General features: G+C 35.3%; 1 protein-coding gene across 1 annotated transcript in view; it reads right to left on the reverse strand.

The window, feature by feature from the left end:
- SDK1 (sidekick cell adhesion molecule 1) overlaps window positions 1-15,341 on the reverse strand; it is a 407,922-nt gene that overhangs the window by 275,449 nt on the left and 117,132 nt on the right. The window contains exons 2-4 of the mRNA XM_085300428.1: window positions 14,798-14,957; window positions 8,409-8,515; window positions 4,231-4,378 (exon numbers count right to left, since the gene is read on the reverse strand). Coding sequence (XP_085156554.1) covers window positions 4,231-4,378; window positions 8,409-8,515; window positions 14,798-14,957 — 415 coding nt within the window. The remainder of the gene's footprint in view (window positions 1-4,230; window positions 4,379-8,408; window positions 8,516-14,797; window positions 14,958-15,341) is intronic.

Consider the following 15,341-nt stretch of genomic DNA (forward strand, 5'->3'; position numbering starts at 1 on the left):
CTGTAAGAGTACTAAAGATTTAATTCCTTACTATCACAACTAAAAGGCAATTTTAGATCTTGATGGTGCTACTGTCCTTTGTGTGTCTCCAAGGTACTGTACATGCCTCATGCAGAGAGAAAGTCAAATGCTTGCAGCTTTTAAGTCTGATGAAGTACACCCAGGCAAGGCAAGCTGAAGACTTGACATCTCCGCGTAGCAATCTCCTTTGATACAGTTACCCTTAGAAAGGCTATTGTTTTCTGCAAGATGTGAGGGGAAACAGGTGAAATCATCCCATCAGTCAATTACAGCACAGTTCTTATTTCACATTACTCTACTTGTACCTTTGGAAAACATTCTTATGGTAGGTGTTACGTGAAGCCTTTTCCAAAACTCCTTGAAAACTCTTCATTGAATATAGTAATAAAAAAAATCCCAAATCCCAATACCTCTCTCTATTTTGTTTGCTGTTAATGATCTCTTACTCTTCTCTCCCAGATTCTCTACTTCACACCCTTCCAGCAGGTACATAGACTCCTTCTGATGATCTACAAACATCCCTTTAAATTATCAAAATTAGACTTTGCTGAAAAAAAAAATGCAGAAAAGCCAAAATGAATATATACACCCACTGTACTAATGGGGAAGGGAGAGTTTTAAGTCTGAAATTTTTAAATACACACCATCATGCCGTAATAGCTCTACTGCAGATGTATTAGCTGCCCTATGTCAGAAATTGTATCAATAACCCCATGAGTATATGTAGACCATTTTGTTCATATGCATGTATTACAGAGGGATTTGTTGACATCTTCACATTAGTCCACTCATTTAGGAGAAACTTACCATGAAAASCTTATAAAAATAACAATCGTTATTCTAATTTTTATCTGGGGGCTTTGAACAAATTTTAAGGCATCAATACAGCTAAAAACAGGAATTAATATGTAGTTATTCACTGCAAAGTTGAATAAACCTTTCTACCATGAGTTACACTGCCAGTTAAGTTAAACTGGATACGCACTGTTAAAAAAAATAAAAAAAACTACCATTATCTTAAAAGGAAACTTCCGCCTATAAAATACCACAGCTGTGTACATTTTCATGGTAGGAATACCATTTTGACTTTTCCATTATAAGAGACTGTGAAACYTAAGCTATCTGCTGAATCAAAATGTTTTTCCTCTAGCCTAAAAAACTGTCACTCTTCAGCCTAACAATCAGTAAGAGAATGAGGAAATTAGTCCATTATGTCTGGTCATCAGAATTCAAAAATATCTCCTAGAACTGTGTACTGTACRAAGGTATATAGTAAAGATTAGAAAAGGCAAAGAACAAATAATAGTCTTATTTCATRTATTTGTAAAGTATCTTCAAATATATATACATAGTTATGCCAGAATTTGTTGACAATTCAGTAATGTATCTTTTGCTATTAGGTTCCCTAGAAATATCCACTCTTGGAATGCTGAAGAGCTTTGAAATAAACACTAGCAGAACTCCCCACCACCACCACCAGTATGCATTAAAAGACAGATATCAGCATTTACTACCTTGAGACTGCTAGATAAATCCTTAAATGCCACTCCTTAAAACAGCATAAGGCATTCATTTTCTTGAAAGTACTACTTACTTATGATCTTTCAAATTTCTCAAATAACAATAACTCAGCACATACATCTATCTCAGTTTCCCCATCAGCGACTCATTCAAAGGGTGACAGTAGCCCTGGACTCCAGTCATCAGGATCATTAACACCTTTCCCTTGTGTTAATACAGTATAGAAAGTTGGCTGCAGTGCTGAATATCTGTATATTAAGGTTTTTGCATGAGTAAGAGTTCACTTGATCAACTATTTGAGTAAATTGTTTTCTTAGAAGTTGCCACAGATAAACGTGTCACTGCCAACTTCGTTCGTATTCAACAGGCACTGACAAAAAATTATTGTGTACCATAAGCACCTCTGCTGTCCTCATTTTTAGCACTGTTTATTTCCTCAGTCTGTATACACTGCAGTGATGTCACTCTTGGGAACCATTACTATAGCAGACTGAGTAGCTGATTGATTTGGCTAAATCATTGTAAGCTTGTTTAAGAGGATTAAAAAAGCTTTATATTGATTTASCAATATAAGGTACTTTTAATCAGTTTAAAGAACATCCATATGAGGTGGTTGCCTAAATCTAACTACATCAGTTGCTGAACTGATCACCTACATTGATACACCCTTGTGTGTACAGAAAACATGACTTGAAAGGCACAACTTACTCTCCAGAGAGGCAACAGAGTACCCATGAGGAAGATATTTTTACTTCTAGCATTTTTATACCTAAATGTATATCCTCCCTGGGTCTCAAGTATCATGTACTTTTAGGGCTGCCATATTTACTTCCAGAATTTTACAGATAGCAAATATGTGAGTTGGTGCTGTATGGTTTTTCTAATACTTTGAAGAAGCAGTAGACCTACTGCACATATATTACACATATGACTGGYACATGCAACATAAATCTGTCATTTCCTGAACTTATCAGGCTTGCTAAACTACATATATCAAACTCAAAAGGAAGTTCAAAATTTCAGCAYATATACCTCTACTGCAAAAGTGTTTAGATCTTCCTATACAGCCTAAACAGATATGAAAGTCCTCAAAAATTACTTTTGGACAAAAGAGTAGAGCAAGGAAATAAAAATACACGTAGAAAATTTTAGATTCCAACCTTACTGTAGAAGAAAATTTTGCAATTTTCTCACTTCTAAACAATGCCATAGTGCTACAAATTACAGATGATTTTGCCCTAACAATCCCAATAGGGTAGGAGTAAGAGTTTAGATTATGAAACACACTTTACATATATCTCTAGYTGCAGTTTTCCTAGACTCCAAGGGGACCTACACAGAACTCTTTTCCAGATGTTTCAAGCAGGCCCTTGCCTATGTCACTCTGTTGCCCACCAATAGTTCCCCAGCAGCTGTCTGATAACTGGATAACAAGGCTTTTTCACTATTGGCAATTTTTTTAATTTGTTCATTCCTAGCATTAACGAAATATAATTTGTATCATGTCATGATCGAAGGAAGCAGATTCTTAATCATTAATAATTCAAGATTTGCCTCGTAGCTCTCTATAAAAAATCACTCCAAAAAACATTGTTTCATCTTCCAGCTTGYTTCCCATCAAATTGCTATTAAATTGTTCATCAATTATTACATAGTTGCTTCACATTCTTGCAATACTAATTTTAGCAGTTTCAAAGAGCTTACCTAAGATACTGGTTTTTGTGTTTAAGAAATGCATATGAGAGGCAGTAAAATATACAGTACAGATTAAAATCCAAGAAGTTTTCTTTTTCTGCATAAACTCTACAGATTCAGCAATCCTTCTCAAACTTACCAACATCTCATTACCACCAGTTGCTAGCATCTCTATCCTTTTAAACAGGTGAAAATTTAACGCACAAAATAAAAAGCCACCTAAATTCTTAGCATTTCAACATTTTTTTGATARAATAGAGAAGTAAAAAATCAGTTTAGATATTTTTTAAATGCTACAGCTGTCCCCTACCATCCCTAAACAAAATTATGAAAGCAAAAACACAGGCTGGTCTTGTAACTGTCTCAGGAAACGATAAATGAGCACACCTTGAGATAATGCTTAACTAAACATAGTGCAAGAACTCTACCATTAGTGGCTGAACTGCTAATTAGACAAGAAGAGATAAAACTGTCATTGTACACTAAAAAGACAAGGGAGGGGGCGAGCAATATTTATAATTTTATTGTGAGGAAAACAGCATTAAGCTTAACTCCATGTAAGAATTCAGCTCTATATGTTAAAAAAAAACCTACCACCAACAAAAAACACTCAGTTCATTAAGTTAGTCCATTCAAGTAAATATAATTGAGAGATGAGTATTCACTTTTCCAAAATGTACCATGAAAATGAATAGAGTGAAGAGAGGGCAGACATCCTGCATATTCATTCCTTTATGCTGCACCAGGAACATTAAAATCACATGAATTATTTTGTCAAACTGCTTAGRAAATTCAGAGTTGGTTTTAAAATAGGCATTTATCTCAAACTTAGTATAAGCTATGCTACTTTATTCTCTTTAAATCTTAATTAGTGTACTTAAAATGTAAGTTGTGTTATCAAATGTTATCAAATATAATTAATTATATTTCAGAGTGGGTTTTTTCTTTTTCTTTTTTTTCCCCTTTTCTTTTTTGAACTTTATATCAACTTACATTCTGCTGCTTGGTATAATCTTGTGCCCATCTCTAAACCATGTCACTTGTGGTCTTGGATAGCTGAATATGTGCAAGAAGTTTAGAACTGCAGCTTGTCCTTCAGTCACTGTTTTTCTCTGGTTTGTGTCCACAAAATTTCCCATATCTGTAAAGAAAAACTATAATAAGMATCATGGAAGTACTTGCATCTCTCCCGTTTTCTTCTCAGGGGTCAGAAAAACAAATAACTGTAGAGAAAGAAATAACTGTGCTTTACAATAGTCATTAGCATCACTGTAATTAGGCAACACGACACAACAGATCATGAAACAGTGCTGATTAACAGAGATTTGGGTGAGCAGTAAGGCATAAGGCAGAGTCAAGTGCTGTTAGTGCACACAAGAAGTGCATCAATCAGCAACACTGCATAGTCTAAATGTTCTTTTACAATAGCTGAGTCTGTTTTTAACTGAACATGACATTTTGAAAGAGTTTTTTTTTAAAATATATCCTTGTACTATATAAAAGAGCTTACTTTGTGATGCAAAGGAATGCAAATAGTATATATAATTTTATCAATTTTTATCATGGTATTTTTTCTTCTATATATAGTTACACATATAAACAAAACAGCTGCATCACTTACAGTCAAATCAACGTACAGTCTGATCTRTATGAGCAGCTCGTAAAGGCCAAATGGATATTAAAATAACAAGGCTAGAGTTATGCTGGTAGCTATTAGTTCCCCTACGATGTAAATAGCACATCTGTATCTTTGACATTTACAAAGGCATCTGTAGTATTAAAGAGTAGGCTTTAATAAGGATTGCAATAGAAGAAAGAAACCTCCACAACAGACTCTGAAACCTCTACTCTATCCCTGAAGAAGTTTTCATTTCATAGACAAGTTCATGCATCTATGGAGTCTTTGTTAAAAAAATCAGTAAATGCTTTTCTCTTGTTTTTCTTCTGCCTTTTGTATCTTATTTCTATCCATTAAAATAAACAGGGCTGTAGGCTCCTACTTATTCACTCTCTAAAGAACTTGCATGCATTTTAATTTGCTTTAAACTGAGAAGCTGACAAACAGAGAACTGTTCTGGTTTCCTCCACTGAATTCCCATTTTCTTAGGACCACAGGGTTCTTCACAAGTTCTCTGGAGCAGAAAGGGATGCAAAGGAGAGAGAAGTGTACAAGACTATTATCAGGTCTGAGAATGGAAAGAGATGAGAAGAGACAGAACAAGAGCAGGAATTAAAAACACATGGTATTTTAAAAAGGCTTTAATCATCTTTGTGATTTTCAAGTTATTTATTCAGACATAATCAGCACTGTACTTCCTTCGCTGCTCCATATTTCTCACAACTGTAATCAGATCATCTACTTGAAAAGAAGATTCAAACCGTGTAGGTGGATCTAATTAACTTCACTGTCATACGATTATTCTAGTCTTCACAATCCAAGAATTTTTAAGCCCATTCTGTAATTAAGATTTACTCAGCATTTTTCTTATAGCTGTTCGCATTCAGTTAAGTAATACTTTAACATGAACATTTTTTWAATTATTTAACAAGTTTGCTGCAGCTTCAGAGATCTAGGACATGGAAAATACCTCAGATCTTTCTCAATGCACATTATCCTTGTGACTTTTGAATTTTCACTACACATCTTAAGTTTGCTAAAGTATATTCAGAAGTATTTTCTCTATAGCGGCACATGAAGTTCACTTCCTGTGAATACTTTTAAGTTAAGCACCTAATGTGTAGTTCTCTGTAACTCTTACAGATTGGACAAGACTACCTAAACCCTTTGAATTCTGTTTTCCGGTATATTTTTAAGAATAATACAGAAGTAGATTATGGTAAAATACRAGGTATTTTATTATGCCCATATAGCTTAAAAACAATTAATGTAGATTAAAACATGTTAAAATATAGAAAATAATCACAGTAGTAACAGTTACTCTGGAAAGAGAAGGACGATACTTAAAACCTGTAGGACGTTTTAACCTGTGGGAATACAGTGCAAGTCTGAAAGCCCAGTTTCACTATAGGAACCATTAGGTCACTATAGGACCAAGACCAAGGATCAAGGATCTGTTATCTCATCAGATCTTCTTTACTTTGTTTCAACATCTTTATCAGTGAAAATAAATTTTAAAAATTTCATAATTCAGACAGAGGAATTTTAAGAGACAGTTATTTAGCCTTATTCAGCAATGCAGAAGTACAAGTTAAACAGGAAAAATTAAAAAATAAAGAAAAAGAGATCATACTTCTTTCTCTCTCAAGAACAGCCAAACACACAAAAGAAAGCCCTGAAGAAACAAAGCACTTTACTGCAAACCTTTCCCTCATTCAGAAGGGAAAAAGGCTGTCTTTTCAGGAGACAAAATTCTTCAGCAGTGGTATCAAAGTAAAGTATTCCTGTGCCTCCCTTTTACTATGATTCCCGCAAGTACCTTCTCAGAAATTGTGCCAATGCAATTGTAGAGTGGTGTAGGGAATCATACTGGGGGGAACAAACGATTTTTGCAAACCCTACAAATTAACTGTTGCTTTTCAAAAAATGTTGGATGAGTTTCCCAGTCCACAGCTGCACAAACAAGTTTTCCTGCTCAGCCTACAGGGACAGTATGCCACACTGCAACGCAGGAGTGGGAATACTTAGTGAGGAGGAGGGAAAAATAAGTATATGGTACTCTGGCATGGCTGCCAAAGCATTTATCCCCTGAAACCACACCTGTAGATGCAACTCCAGAGGCATCTAGGCTGATCTAATGGCTCACTACTGCAGAAAGGGGAATGTCTCATCCTATCCTGCCTGTTCCATCTTCCCCTTCTGACCTTGTTCAAGGTCTGCCCCCCCCCCCCCGCTCTACAGCTGCGCTCCCTTGCACCAGCTTTCACATGGTCCTCTGGGACTTGCTATAGTTCACTAAAACAGAAGAAAAATATTCAGAAAAATATTTGTAATGGCCTGAGGCACATCAGAGCAAGCACCAGATCAGCAGGAGTACATAGTAAGGGCGTAATGGCTCAGAGAAGGCAAGGGAGTTAGCGCAGGAAAGCTCCTTCTTGGTAGCAGTGAATTTTTAGATTGGCTCCCAGCATCCTTGAACCAATACCAGTGAGATATCAAACATTTAATTACTAATATAGTCAYACAATTTACTACAACATAGGAAGCTGGTGAACTTGAGATCAAAACCTTTATAGTATCATCTGTAACTTTTTTTTTTTTTAATCATAGAAAATTCCAAGTAACTTCCCTCAGGACATAGTTATTAATTTTCTTCTGTTCCTTAGAAGATTTTCTAGGAAATAATTCAATTTATCTCCTAAACTCTACATATGAAGTGACATTTGCTACTACTCGTTTTACAGATACTGACCCTGAGGAAGACCAATCTGATGTATGTATCACATTGCTAACAAGTAATATAGAAGTCTCTCTCTTTTTAAAATATATTTACTTCAAAGAAACAAAAAGTCTAATTTTCTGATGACTTCCAAGTTATWTGGATTATATTTTCTATACATTAACAGAAAAAAAAATGAAAATAAGTTTAGACAATCATTTACTAGGTAATGCAACTTAGCAGTAACACTAGAGAAAGTCAATTTAACATTTCCAAATGAAAATCAGATATCAAATTAGAGGCCAATTCCAAAAAATCCTCCACGATCTTTATTAAAGAGGTACAAATATTAAAGAATTTGGTTCAGAAAGATGTTCAGAACAGACTTCTAAAATTTGGCCGGCAAGGTGTTGGCTGTGAAACAACTATTAATTTTGTAACATAAGAGTTATGTTCTGAAATCCTCAGAATCCTTTTTTTTTTCCCTCCCCTCTTTTTTTTCCCCCTTTATCTTTGTTCATCTCTGTATGTATCTTCAGGAAAGGGTATAATAGTTTTTTCTCATCCTAATGCTTTCTCCAAACGATCTTCTCTCCTGATGGCTTTGAATGGTTGAAAGCCTGCCTGAAAACTTAACATTGCACCACTCTGAACTTGTTTCCCAGGTGATATCTACATTAAACGTGAATTCTTCTTGTACTTCAATAGTTTTAAAACATGGTATCTAATAAACTTTCAGATAAAAACCATAAAATGTTATTGCTATGTTTTTTTTGACACATGAAAAAAATCAGTTAGCTAATGAATCACAAAATAACTTCTATTTGAACATACATGCCACTTGAACTTCAGATCTTCTCTGCAGCAATGCTCCCATCCTGTTTCGTACAACACACTGATAAAAACCAGCATCAGACCTCTGCAAAGCTGGGATGATGTACCTAAAAAGACACAATTACAGAATTATAGCAGGCCTACAGGCAGATCAATGCTACTTAATACAGCATTTCTTATTCCTCCTCTAATAATTTACACATTGTCTCAAATGCATATATATTTTTTTTTCTAATGATCCGCAGCAGCATATCATATCTAACCCTAGGCTACAGTATTTTCTGTACTCTAATTTTTCTCCTTAGTTTTAGCTATCTCATTCATAAAGCAAAGACATCTAGTATTTTGCTCAGAGGTGGTACAATACAACTACAATCTAAATGTAGACAATAGGAAAACTTGCAAGAAACATCAAATCTCTCCAGTGGAAAAAAAGACACTTACTACAATACAGGACTCTGTACATTGTATTTGTTCTGCCCTTCGGTATACTTTAAAAGTCACTTAGTCCACTAATGTTCACCTTCCTCATCCAACTGTATTTGAAAGCCCAATATAAAAATGAGCTGATAGRCACAGTTTTAATGTGAATAAAACAGAGGAATAATATAGATAATCCTGCATTAAACAAACATTAATCAAAGTGAAAATTCCCCCAGTCACCTTCAGAGATCTTGTGGCAGGATTAATGAAAGTCTTTATGAAAATATAAGGAAAAATAATACTGTTGAATTTTAATCTTCAAAAATTAATTCTGCTAAAGAAGGATACTCATACTCACACACACTATACACATACACATATAGAGGAAATGTGTGAACAGAATCAGATGGCATGAAAATAAGGGAGGTGGAAAAAATCTAGCTTAAATGATAAACGAAGACTATGATCACTGCATTGTAATTACTATCAAATATACAATAAAAAAATAGTTCAGACAACCTAAAACTAGTGAATTAAAACACCAGAACCATCAACAAACTTTAGCAATCCCTAGCAGTCCCCAGAAAGCCCCGACTTCCTCAGCAGGCCACCGCGTTGCCCGTCTGTCGCGATGCGTCTTAGCCTGCTCCTCCCCAAACTGCTTTGTAGCARCTGGCAAATTTTCTCCAGGGATGATGACAATTTCTAGCTAGCGAGAGGGGAAAGGCTTAAAATGGTGCCTTCTTCCCTTCTCACTGAAGCCAGGGAAAGACAAGGCGGGCTCAGCAGGCAGCACTAGTCTACTCGGCAGGCGATCAGCACACAACACTTGCTGGCCAATGGATGTGTAACTGTGACCCAGCCGTGCTGCCTCCTGCCCCATGAGCGAGCCGGAGGAGGCGGTGAGAAGCCAGGTGAACRTACCGGGCATCCGACACAGATCAATAGAGAATGAGGCTTCCTTAGTTCCTTACAGGATTTCTTTTTAAAAAATAAAATAAAACAAGTAGATGCCTGCTGCAAATCTTTAGTCAAAAAAAAAAAAAAGACAAAAGATATTGACAATTTTTATTGACATTTTTATAGCTAATTTTACTAAACAGGTTATAGCTTTATAAGGTTTTCTCTTTTCTCTAACAATTCAGTATTGTACTTGACCAACATTTATTTTTCTACTTCTCTATTAAATGGAGCCAAAATTAGCTGCTTTTTTCTTTGGTATTCTTCTGTACTCAGGCAATAACATAGAGTCAGTTTTTCCGCCATTAAAGACAAAACAAACCTATCACATCAGAAGTGTGCTACTTCGGTTTTCTTCTCTAACTTACTAACGTCTCTGTGGGGAAACATTCTTAACGTGCTGCCTGCAGCAAAGAAAATCTTTTAAAAATTTACAGTACACATGCCACCTACGTCGGAAACCGCAGGCCAGCCCGCRCCCACCAAACGGCAGCTCCTCAGCGCAGCTGCTGGGCAACAGGAGGGCAAGGGAACGGGCACCTCACGCAACGCGAACGTGGAAAATGGGCAATTCCGATTTTTATTTCCCCCTGGGAAATCAGTAGCGGGGTAGATGCAGACTGAGAGTCACAGAACAAAGTCGGCTGTCAGAAAAGCATTTTGGAAGGGTGATCTACGAGGTAAGAAGCAACGGGGAAAAGCTAAAGGGAAATGAAAATGGTTTGGCTGGTGCGTTGCCTGTGAACGGCACGGGAGAGCCAAGAATGCTACCTARGCCGAAATACAGATAGGATGGAAACCCGAGCACTAGAAGCTACGGGTTTTGCCAACTTCTACGATCCAGAGCTTGCTTTAAACGAGACACTTGACTTTCCAGAAGAACATTCTGTGGCAGCTTCTGAAGAGGACACACTTGTTTCTAAAACAGAAATAGCTTCTCCTTTTCTGACAGACATGTCAAAGAAAAATCTAATTTAGATTGGAGGAAAAAAAATAAGAAAATTGCAAAATTTCAAAATGTGACCATAAAAGGAACTCTAACATAGGCTTACCAATCTGTATGCTTGATCTTACAGTAAAGATGTTAATGGAGTCTTGGACTTTGCATAGAAATCCTAATTACTTGAGGAAAAAAAATCCTATGCAAAAACTAGTATTCCACTAACATTAGGAGAATTAAATAATAAAGGTAACAAAAGAGGATAGAACATATATTTATGTTTTTTGAGACTAACTGGAAAGTACAAAAAATGGGCAAGACAAAAACAGATATTGATTTAATTTCTAGTTCTGTGTTTACAATTGTAAACAGACTTTATGTACCTCAAATGTCTGATCTTTTTTCTTCTTTTAAAAAACACTTTTCTCTTCACCTCACAGTAAAACACTGTTTTTTGTGCTAAGCCTCCATGATTCAAGGTATTTTCCTGATAGGCAAAAGGGAGAAAAATTCTCTTCCACAGACTAGATTTATATCAAAGGTTAACACAGGGGGGATTGTTTTTTTTTTTTTTTTTTTTTTTTTTTTACAATGACAAGACATCTTTTCGCTTTAATTTTGTCTGCACTTTCCAAGAGAGAAGAACTCTCCGTTGTCAAGATGCCAGAAGGCTACTTAGGGCTTCCAGGGATTTGCGCAAGTAATTTAGAAAGTCAGTTGATTTGTTTGGAGTGGTACACCAACTAGAAACAGGCTGTTTAAAAAGTTTCCATAGAAAGATGTAAAGTTACAAGTATGAAAGAAAGTTTCAAGGAAAGTCCCTCAAAATGCGGGAAGTGCAGTCACAGGCATAGCAATGGGTTAGAACTTCAGGACGAACTAAGGACAAGCACCTAAGCAGAAATGCCAGCTGAAGCTTTCCTACAACGTTCAAATGTTATATTCCTAATTTTAAATACTGTCAGAGTTAAAAATCAACCTATAGGATATAGGTTGTCAAAAGCCCTGATTGTCAACACAGTAATAAATTGAAATCAAACATGTTTTCTTAGCCAGTAATATAGCTAGTAATAGTTTAGATAATAGTATAGCTTATTATTAATTSAAACATTTTTAACAAAGAAATTATGAATCAACTGATCTAATTTTTTATACAGGATAAAATTAAAATGTGTCTTATTTTAAATATATATTATAATAAACACATTCTTTTAAGTAGTTTGGAAGAAAACTGTACTATTGCTTAAACGTAACTTTGATTTGTTAAATCCAAATAAATAATATCAAAGCCAGAAAGTCAACTATGAAAGTTCCAACTGGTCTAGAACTTGCTTTCAAAGGACAAACAAACAAATACCAAAATAACTCCAGAAGAAAAAAGTCACTGTCTTCAAACACTCCTAATTTATACTAATTGGCCAAAATAGCTACTTAAAGCAGCCATATTGATTCATTTTTCATTACGATACATGTGTCTCAGACTACAGTGAATTTAAGATTCTTTTACAAATACTTAACACAGACTAGTGTATGCACAGTCACTATAAAAGCCAGGCTATGMATACCTAATCTTCATACTGCACCTTTATACAAAGAAAAGCTGTTCGTTCAGGGTCACCAGTGTCAAACAACGGTATGCAGAGACTCCAATTTGTTCTTTACTCGTTTGATGTGTTATAATAAGCTTTGAGTATTTTCATCCTGTTACAATATAGACATTACTTTAACTAAGACACAATAACCAATACCAATTATCGAAAATCTTTGAGTCAATCTGCTGCTGAAGTCACTCACGTAAGAAAGACTCATGCATTTAAACAGAACACTTATCTACCTAAGAGAACCACAGAACAAACTATTATAGGGTCAAAGTTTAAATTTTGCAACTGGAATTTTATGTCTAAGCATACTCTTTCATACTATCATTCATCCTAATACACCTATATCATTTAATCCTTTTTGGAAGACTACATGCCTGCTAAGGCAGCACAGCTTAAAGCTTTACATTCTTGTAGAATCAAAATGCTGTTTGGCTTATCTCAGACTGTGGCAAGGAATAACAAATTAATAATAGGGCTGCAATATTTAAATTAAAAATTTCTATCAGTGTTATTGTAATTATTATAAGCTAATATTTTCCTATCTTCTTAAGCACCTCTGTAGCAAATGTGTTTAATTAGAAATGGAAACAAGAGCAAAAAAGAAAAACCAAAACAAATAAACATGCCTTGCATCATGACCTGAAATTCACTAGAATAAATTAACTGTACTGATAAGAAACAAGGTAGTGTGCGTACAGATATGCATCTATACAGCTTGGGAATGACGTTTCAGTACATTGATCCAAACTCACATTGCAATACACAGTCAAATTATAATTTTGGGTCTGGTAAGTTTATTAAGGATGTGCACATATCCAATAAATACCATGGCATTCTGATCTTTCGAGATGTTGTACAACCTCGCTCTGCTTTTTTCCAGTATTATACAACTTAAGTCCCTTCGCCTACCATATCTACAAAGCTAGAATTTACTTTTTTTTATTAATGTCACCTAAACCAAATTTTCAGGAAAGTATATATAGACCTATATATTTCTTTGGAAAATTCAACTCAATAAATTTGTGTACTACATGACCTTAGAGAGTTTTAAAAACACCTGCTATTAAGATGCTTTTTTTCTACTCCTCTAGAAAGGCAAATAACATAGAAACTAGTACTAATGTTAAAGTTACAATTTTGAAAGTTTTTGAGAAAATGAATTAGGAACTACCTCGTTTGACTGCATTGTCAGAACAATGAGGAAGCATTTAGTAGAAGTAATAATATAATACTTAGTGCAGTAATAGTGATATTAACCATTGGAGGTATCTCTTCTTGCAATGGGAAAAATCCCAGGAAGGCCAAAGTCTACCAGAGGTTTTAGTTTAGCCATTGATTTTAGACTGGAGGTACTTAGGTACCATACTAATGTATATCAGCACCATATTTTTACACTCACTTACGCTATAATTTCTACCTATAATGATGGAGCACAACTTTTACCAACTTTAAGAAACATAATTATTGTCAAAACATAGTATTTACTGTGGTTGGCTATGGACAGAAGTGTTATGCAATGGGTCTGTCTACCACATGTACACACACCCCTCACAATTCCTGAATTCACCAGGAAATTTCAACAAAATTTGAGAAGTGCAGAAGTTGCACAGATAGTAATTTCTATACCGTTTATGGAAACCAGCAACTGCATAGCGGAGACCCAGTTAATGCTCCCACCTAGGAAAAGGCAGACACAACTCAAGAYGGTTTACACTTGTATGTCTTCCCAGCCACCTGCTGCCTATCAGCAAAAATGTAGCTCTACTATCACGGCATTTTTTTCTCTCGCTGATGAGATGTCTTAAGGAACATGGTCCAGGAATGAGGTCCAGGGAAAAAACTACATAGATCCATAGAGCAGTTTGTTACCCTACAAACTACAAGATTCATTTTCACGCTCTCAGAAGTGAAACAGAAAGTTGAGGTATCATTTAAGATAGGCTCGATTCTTTTATATCCATATCTACCTATTGAAAAGAAAACTTCCATTGAGCTTAGTTTTCTTTAAGGATAAGCAGCAAGTCAGACATAACATTTATCTAATGTTTGCTCTGCTTTCAAGACACTATCTATGGTAGAGAAGCAAGATACATAGATAGCAGACAAACAAACCAGGGAGACAGCAAACCCTTTTTCTTTTGATTCTGAACAGGAAAATCTTAATCTTTAATCAGTATCATTGACACAAAAAACATGAAGGGATATGCCTACTCTTTAATATAAATTCATGTGAATTTATGTCTCCCACAAGAAAGGACTGTTGTTACTTTAAAGTTTCTATGTTAGAACCTCTGGAGTATTAAATATAATTTTTTGCAAAGGAGATTCTCCCAGATCTTCYCCATTTACTACAAATCATCTTCTTTCATAATAAAAAACATTGTCAATGTATCAGTCTACAAAATTGTTTCAAGTATTGTCTTTTTTTTCCAATTAAAGAAGGCTATTATATGGTTTTTATTTACTTATATTCACTGGAGTAGTTGGTTATTTCACTGTCATTGTGTAACCACTTAAATTCCAAGGGCCAGCTGCCTTCAGCAAGGCATGTTAGTACAAGGCGATTTCCTTCCAAGTGTATCTGGGGCAAGCCTGGTTCAGTCTTGAAGTACGGTGCAACATCATCTGAAAGACAGAAAATTGTTTTTAAGTTATTTAAATGAGTATTAGTAAATTTCATGCCACCAATATTTAGCTCATTTCTTCTCAAAATGGCCAACGTAAAAAAAGGACAGCTTGTCCCAGCAGCTAATACTGCTATGTTTAGAATTAAGTTTTATCTTTAGAAATATAGCTTGCAAGTGTATATACACACACACACACACACACATATATATATAAAATCCCTGAAACTCTTAGGCCCTAATGCTTACTTAGAAGAGAAGTGTCTGCTCCGATATGCTTTGGTTCTGCTTATATATATAAGATATTTCAGTATTGTCTACTGTGGCTGGCAGTGAAGGGCCTTGTTGGTTTTCTTTTTCTTTCCTGAGGATTAAATTCACTTAC

Source organism: Rhea americana, unplaced genomic scaffold (genome assembly GCF_003343005.1).
Source record: "Rhea americana isolate MKP2758 unplaced genomic scaffold, rheAme1 scaffold_10, whole genome shotgun sequence".
Lineage (NCBI taxonomy): Eukaryota > Metazoa > Chordata > Aves > Rheiformes > Rheidae > Rhea > Rhea americana.